General features: G+C 38.1%; 3 protein-coding genes across 16 annotated transcripts in view; 1 reads left to right on the forward strand and 2 right to left on the reverse strand.

Annotated features, from left to right (window-relative positions):
• Nucleotides 1-858, reverse strand: part of LOC105695249 (dystrobrevin beta) — a 31,776-nt gene extending 30,918 nt beyond the window's left edge. For 4 of the 12 annotated variants that reach the window (XM_023432585.1, XM_023432589.1, XM_023432586.1 and 1 more), the window contains exon 1: nt 531-857. The gene's annotated coding sequence lies outside the window, so the exon portion shown is untranslated. Of the gene's footprint in view, nt 1-261 lie in introns of all 12 variants that reach the window. The other 8 variants (XM_023432590.1, XM_023432584.1, XM_012416663.2 and 5 more) reach the window with 6 other exon arrangements.
• Nucleotides 859-1,009: 151 nt separating this feature from the next.
• On the forward strand, nt 1,010-2,502 carry LOC105695275 (RNA-binding protein pno1). Its single transcript, XM_012416709.1, has 3 exons — nt 1,010-1,416; nt 1,508-1,594; nt 1,935-2,502. Exons 1-3 carry the CDS (start codon nt 1,315-1,317, stop codon nt 2,460-2,462), a joined length of 717 nt encoding a protein of 238 aa, XP_012272132.1. The 5' UTR covers nt 1,010-1,314; the 3' UTR covers nt 2,463-2,502.
• Nucleotides 2,503-2,629: 127 nt separating this feature from the next.
• LOC105695266 (EARP-interacting protein) lies at nt 2,630-4,944 on the reverse strand. Of its 3 annotated transcripts, none has more exons than XM_012416677.2 (6): nt 4,740-4,944; nt 4,283-4,508; nt 3,932-4,152; nt 3,599-3,780; nt 3,032-3,331; nt 2,630-2,859 (listed from the first exon to the last, which is right to left on the reverse strand). In XM_012416677.2, the coding sequence occupies exons 1-6, from the start codon at nt 4,779-4,781 to the stop codon at nt 2,697-2,699; spliced, it is 1,134 nt and encodes a 377-aa protein (XP_012272100.1). In that variant the 5' UTR covers nt 4,782-4,944; the 3' UTR covers nt 2,630-2,696. The 3 variants fall into 3 exon arrangements, with proteins under 3 accessions (XP_012272100.1, XP_012272118.1, XP_012272109.1); XM_012416695.2 differs by lacking the exon at nt 4,740-4,944 and adding an exon at nt 4,574-4,712; XM_012416686.2 differs by lacking the exon at nt 4,740-4,944 and adding an exon at nt 4,597-4,711.
• Between the last annotated feature and the right edge of the window lie 1,873 nt (nt 4,945-6,817).

Consider the following 6,817-nt stretch of genomic DNA (forward strand, 5'->3'; position numbering starts at 1 on the left):
ACTCGCTTTGGAACCACAATTACCAGATATACATTTTTAATATCTCAAACAAGAAGTACTGGCAAGTTAAATTGCTCTTCGCTAACTACAATATACCTTTGCTCTTTGAGAAAACCATACGTAGGAAGAAAGAGGAGGTAAAGGGAATAAAAGGAAGCGAAACGATGTTCCTTTTTGAAAGCCCGTGACACGGCAAGACTCACCTAACCTGCCTTGCCGGTGCGCACCTGAATCGCTATAGATACTAGGCTCGTAACTCACGTTAAACTTTGCGTCTCTCCTCCTTTTTCCGGGCTGGAAGAGCCTCCAATTCCCTGCCTAGACCAGTGGCACCTGCGGCTGGGCCCCTTGCGTCGTGCGCAGTATCTTCGCACGCATAGACGATATAAATAGGGAGGCGAAATATTTCCGAGCACTCCACGAGAGAGCTGTCAAGTGGAAGAGGGGAGTGTACCTGAAATTTCTCTCCCTGGCAGGTCAATCTGCCGATTTCTCGCTCAATTAGGAATAGAACACGTTCCTGGTCCTACCTTGAACCCGGCGACGTTAACGGAGCCCCTTGTGAGTAGTTTTTCACAATAAACACGCGCGATCGAACGCCGACGCTACACACATCTCGAGGGTCGCGGCCATCATTGGTTTCGACAAGTAGTTCGCCGGTGGCGCTGGCCTCGCGAGGCGGCCGCCGCGGGAACTAGCGGCGGCTCGATGGGGAGCTGCGCGCCGCTGAGAGACAGCCGCCGCCATCTTGTTAAGCCATCTTGAATCAAGTACGCAGAATTCGAACGGTCATGGAACTTTATTACCGACATTTGTTATGACTTTATACAGAGATGAGTTGGGAGATTGCTCACGGGCAGGGTCGCGCGATCGGCATCGTGTGCTACCCTCTGGTTTCGTACGTTAGCTTTCACCGTTTTTGCCCCCAAAGGCGGCGCAACGAATTTCTGGTAGGGGCTCGCGCACTCGCGATGGCTGTGCCATCTACCAGTTGCTGTTGGTGGCTCACGTATTCATTTGCTTTACGTAATAGGGTAATAGACTATTTACGTTTTTAATCCATGATTAACTTAAACGTTAACTTTAACCTACGGTTAGGTAATTAATTATTTAACCGAGGCCTGGTGGAACCACCGTGTCTTCTAATAGTTCTCACAAGATGGCGCACTTATAAAAATTGATTTGAAATATTTGTTGCTACTGTACATGAATTTGTACTTCGTGTCGCTTTACGTTCAGCGGTTGTTTATAACAGCACGTGGTAATTATTATTTAATCGAGTAATACGACAAACGTGTAGAAATTTTATCCAACATGGGCACGCCTGATGTCGAAAAGCCAGAACCCTCAAATTCGCATGAAACGGAAAAAGCAAAACCGACGAAAAGAAAGCAGAACGATGAAAGTGTTATGGAAGTAAGGTTATGTTAAATTCCATCGGCGTTATCGGTCTTCGTTTTCATTTACACATTACGGGATTATTTAAAAGCGTAAATTATACTTTAAGGTAGATACAGTTCAAGGAATAGAGGGAAAGGTAAAAGTAAAGCCAGCTTCAAAAAGAGCGAGAGGCATCCAAGGGGAACAACGGAAAGTAAGAGAATTTTTATCCTTCAATAAGATTTGATATAATTAGAAAATCCCATATTAAAATTGTTTCACTCGAGTGGTTCTGTATTTAGCGTCTGTTCTATCGATGTGGTTTGTAATAGTTATCTATTCATTTTCACTTTTATCAAATATTTAGGAACGTTTTAACCATTTAACTACGAAATGCTACTATAGTATCACCCTTTATTCCTATCTATTAAAAGCGACAAATGAATATCGTAGTCATGTAAAACATGAGTGCACCTTACAGATGATATATTTCCTTGTTCGTTTGTACTATTGTTAAAAAGCTAACAATTGTTAACGTTTCATTTAATTTTTAGGTACCTGTCCCGGCACATAGATATACACCACTAAAGGAGAATTGGATGAAAATTTTTACACCTCTAGTAGAACACTTGCAGTTGCAGATTCGCTTTAACCTAAAAACTCGAAACGTCGAGCTCCGCACAGGACCAGAGACTTCGGATATAGCCAATCTTCAAAAAGGCGCTGACTTTGTAAAAGCATTCATCTATGGATTTGAAGTAGAAGATGCATTGGCCCTGCTAAGATTAGATGATTTGTTTATCGAAACATTTGAAATACAAGATGTCAAACCTCTGAAAGGTGACCATACATCTAGAGCGATCGGAAGATTGGCAGGTAAAGGAGGAAGAACAAAATTCACGATAGAAAATGTGACAAAAACTAGAATTGTACTAGCTGATAGCAAAATCCACATTCTTGGCTCGTATCAAAACATTCAACTTGCGAGGAGAGCTATTTGTAATTTGATACTCGGTAGTCCACCGTCAAAAGTTTATGGACAGTTGAGAAACGTAGCAGGTAGAATATCAGAACGTTTGTAAATAAAATTTGATAATAAAATAAGAAATAATTTGTTTCATATTTCATCAGTGTTCGTTAATCAGTTTTTCTACGAATATGTCGTAATAAAAATATAACCATGTTCTACTCAATATGGCCTGTTTGATTTTTGACGGAAGTATTAAGAGACTTCAATAGAAACCACTTATTTATTAAATAGCTCCATAGAATCTTCCTTTAATTGTTTAATATATAAAATTTACTATAAGCCTACATTATAAAAGTATCTGATATTTATATTTACGTGGAACTTTATTAAGCACTAATCGACCATCATAACTGAGCGATGCGAAGGTCCATGGATCTGCCGAAGACCATTCAACGGCATAAACACTATCTTCGTGTTCTTCATACCTTCCGACAACTCCGTCTTCCAATCTGAAAGATTGCGAGAATGAGTTTATAAAATAGCTCATAACTTTTTAGTTCTAAAGCTTATTGAAAAATTAGATATTGCTAATTTATAGAAGAAAAATATTAAATTAGTCATTTGGCAATTTACCAAATGAAAGCAACATGTAACCTTCCACATTTTTTTAACTTTACATACTTCTCTTTAGAACTTTCTTCTGCTTGACTAGGATCTTCGCTATCCTCGGTTGGAACAATATGTCCGAAAGGTTCCGAGGAAATAGAAGCAATACTGCAAAGTATTACTCTCGAATCGCTACTCGAAGTTAACACCAACTGATCGTGGAATCTATTGATCCGAATATTCCAAACCCAATGAGAATGTTCCATTCGAGACACGATAGGATCTGAGGGTGATCGAATATCCCAGAACTTCATATAGCCATCATCTCCACATGTCGACAAGAAATACTGTCGATTTGCATTAAAGTCCAAATCCCTGAAAGAAATCGTTAACACTTCTTGTTACGACTGAGTGTCTATACAAACATGTACTATTCAATGTTAAAGTCTTGAAACTTCCGCTACTGTTATTCCTTACATACAAATTGGTTTCCAAGTGAGAGAGTATAAATTTGTTGTCTTGCTGACGTTTGTTATGCCGACAGGACAACAAATTAATACGCAGCTATTTTGATGTTATTTAAATTTTCACTCGATGCACAATTCTTCCTGAGTATAGAATCGTAATACAACTGAGATTAACCTTACGATCTGCGAGTGTGCTGGCTGAATTATCCACGCTGTTTCCGATGGGCATCTGAAATCCCATCCTCGCACATTAGTCTCGTTTAACGTGACAAACTGATTGCATCCATTATGAGGATTCCACTTGCCGTTTGTGAAACGAGGTTGACCCTTGCCTGACAAGGTGCCTACAGTAACGACCTATGTATTATGTGGTTCATAAGTTTCATACAAACCTTGGCTATTTAAATTATTACAAACATTTACCGATATTAGCATACAAGTATAACATAATTTTATAAACGAAAGTATGTGCGATATTAATAAGAATTTAAAAAAAGGGGACAGATACCTGGCATTTACTGTCCGTTAAATCCCAAAGAACAAAATTATTGTCAACAACCGAAACGACCTTGGTACCATCCATTGGATGGTACGCAATTGTTTTTAAATCGTTTCCATAAGATGTCGTATCTAAATCATCTAATTTCTCCAACTTAACGATGTCATTTGTATATTCTTTCATCTCTGGCATCTTCCACAAAGCGCCCTTCATTTGACAGATTCCTTCATCTACCCTCGGACAAGTTTTACAATCGATATAATTCAAAGAATGAGATTTCTAATAATGAAACTTAAGTTCATGGTGTGATTAGTCGTCGAAAGAAGTACAAATCGCAGGTTAAGTTTGAAAAGTGCATACCGTTAAGATAATTGTAACAAGTTATGAATTTGTCTATATCCGTAGGCGAAGCTTGCAGCGACCAGATCTCTCCGACGGAATGTTGAAACACTTGTGTCTTTAAGCCCCCTGTTTCGTCATTAAGCTCAACTAAATGTACTTGATTGTTGTGGAATTTCAGAGACTGCGTTCCCACTAGAAACCTTACAATGTCAGTTTCAGCTGTTTGAGCCGATAGTGCTCTTGCCTGAAAAATTGTTACACATTTTAAACAACTACTAATGATGAGAATATTTTTACTAAAAATACAACAATCATAAGATCTTCAATGTAACCGGATAATAATTCAATGTCATTATTTAAGAGTCGTAAGCAAGGAGAGATGCTTAACGAAGTGTCGAATTTTGCTTGTAAACATTTTATAGGTTAGGAAACAAACATATGCTTCCATCCACCGCAATCAAACAATTAATCATACTTGAAACTCAAGCCCGTAAATCAGCGGCGTGTCGTTATCCATTTTTTATATCATACATTCCATATATATTTATTATTTATTAACGCTTTTTGTGCCGTCTAATCGGTCCTTATGTCAAAATCGGCCATGAAGTAAGTCTAATAACAGGATGGAAGAAAGTAAACCAGCGAGAACAGAAGTGCTCCTTGCGGACATGCTAGAAACTAACCTCAACAGCGGGGGGAAATTTGAATCTCTATGAATGATAAAACGCTTCTTCCAAAGAAAACAGACGTGCGTAATAAACTAAAATCAAAGCAACTCAACAGAAATACAGTCTGAAAGGTTTCGTTCTGAAAATATGACCCTCTCTACGTACTTTGTACTGTAATCTCCGAGGAAATTATTTAAATAGCACTTTAAAGTGCGCTTTTATCGTTTTATGGGTATCGTATGTGTAGTATTTGAAAGTTGAACATTTAAAATGCATTCAGAGGTATGTTTTGCAAGGTTTCTTGCTTTAAAAATTAACTGACCGACTATGGTGTGGTCACATTGGAATGCTAATATAGGTACCGACTGGTAATGAAACTTAACACCTTTGATCATTAGAATATCGAATTACGCACACATGCATTATACAGAAATAGGACAGTCTACGTTATGACAATCTATGTGTGCCAACTGGTGTCCAATGTATGCAGTCAAGATTACTGTACAATGAAAAGATCTGTCGCGAAATTGCTCCTCGGGGAAGCGCAGAATCGTCAGTAGAGCATCAGACCGTAGCGGCCGCGAATCTGAGATTAAAAACCAAGAGGATACTGTACTCTACAAATGGGTAACCAGTATTCCTAATTATTCCGAAAGTGGTACTAACATTTCCAACATGACTCCGGGATGATACTATGGGCAGCATTGCCGAGAAAATAGTAAAAAAGTGAATATATTTAAGGAATGAACCGACCACGGTCGACGCCATTTTTGTTTCGCGTAAAAGTAAAGTCGACTCGATATCTTTAATTCGATCATTTTAAGCAAAAAGGAGTCTTGAAGAATATAAATGATTATTTCGAAAGTGGCACTAATATTTCCAAAATGATTCTGGAAAGATTCTACGGAAAGCATTGCCGAGAAAATAGTAAAAAACTGAATATATTTAAGAATTGGAGCGCGACCATGGTCGACGCCATTTTGGTTTTTCGTGAAAGTAAAGTCGACTCGATATCTTTAATCCGATCATTTTTAGTAAAAAGGAGTTTTGAAGAATGTAAATATCATTCCGAAAGTGGTACTAACATTTCCAACATGACTCCGGGATGATACTTTGGGAAGCATTGTCGAGAAAGTAATAAAAGAGTGAATATATTTAAGAACTGGAGCGCGACCACAAAGCTTCATATTGATAATAAGACCGGGGCTTGAGGAATACATGCACGTGAGACATGTCGAGCGAGTGTTTATATAATTAAATAAAATTAAATAAAATCGACGCAATGTTTATCATTTGTTTATGTGAGCGGAATTTATTCAACATAATATAATCTGCTCGGATAAACTTAATAATAAAACCGATGCTTGAGGAACACACGCATGTGAGACATGTTGAATGAGTGTTTATACAATTAAATAAAATTAAATAAAATCGACGCAATGTTTATCATTCGTTCATGTCGAGCGGAATTTATTCGACATAATACAATCTGCTCGGATAAACTTAATAATAAAACCGATGCTTGAGGAACACACGCATGTGAGACATGTTGAATGAGTGTTTATACAATTAAATAAAATGAAATAAAATCCACGCAATATTTATCATTCGTTTATATCGAGCGGAATTTATTCGACATAATACCTACAATCTGTTCGGATAAAATTGATAATAAGACTGGCGCTCGAGTAACACACGCACGTGAGACATGTTGAGCGAGTGTTTAATCAATCTTATCTCCTCGCCATATCTACGATAAGTTCTAAACTCTATCGGACACACGTATTCACGTTAGTCCCAGGAGCTCGCTTCTTCGGAGTTTTCGACACTCCGGGGTCCCGCCCTAGAAAAGAAAATCATGCAGTGAAGAATTCTATTGAAAAGA

The sequence above is a fragment of the Orussus abietinus genome, unplaced genomic scaffold (genome assembly GCF_000612105.2).
Source record: "Orussus abietinus isolate OABI.00-Male unplaced genomic scaffold, Oabi_2.0 scaffold335, whole genome shotgun sequence".
Taxonomy (NCBI): domain Eukaryota; kingdom Metazoa; phylum Arthropoda; class Insecta; order Hymenoptera; family Orussidae; genus Orussus; species Orussus abietinus.

What these genes read in the sequence shown, in the direction of transcription:
- LOC105695266 (XM_012416677.2), bottom strand. Translation starts at nt 4,781, where the DNA reads ATGGATAACGACACGCCGCTGATTTACGGGCTTGAGTTTCAA. An exon ending in TAACGGACAGTAAATGCCAG is followed by an intron (nt 3,781 to 3,931) that starts GTATCTGTCCCC and finishes CATAATACATAG; the next exon opens with GTCGTTACTGTAGGCACCTT. An exon ending in GCACACTCGCAGATCGTAAG is followed by an intron (nt 3,332 to 3,598) that starts GTTAATCTCAGT and finishes GATTTCTTTCAG; the next exon opens with GGATTTGGACTTTAATGCAA.
- LOC105695275 (XM_012416709.1), top strand. Translation starts at nt 1,315, where the DNA reads ATGGGCACGCCTGATGTCGAAAAGCCAGAACCCTCAAATTCGCATGAA. An exon ending in ACGATGAAAGTGTTATGGAA is followed by an intron (nt 1,417 to 1,507) that starts GTAAGGTTATGT and finishes TTATACTTTAAG; the next exon opens with GTAGATACAGTTCAAGGAAT. An exon ending in TCCAAGGGGAACAACGGAAA is followed by an intron (nt 1,595 to 1,934) that starts GTAAGAGAATTT and finishes TTTAATTTTTAG; the next exon opens with GTACCTGTCCCGGCACATAG.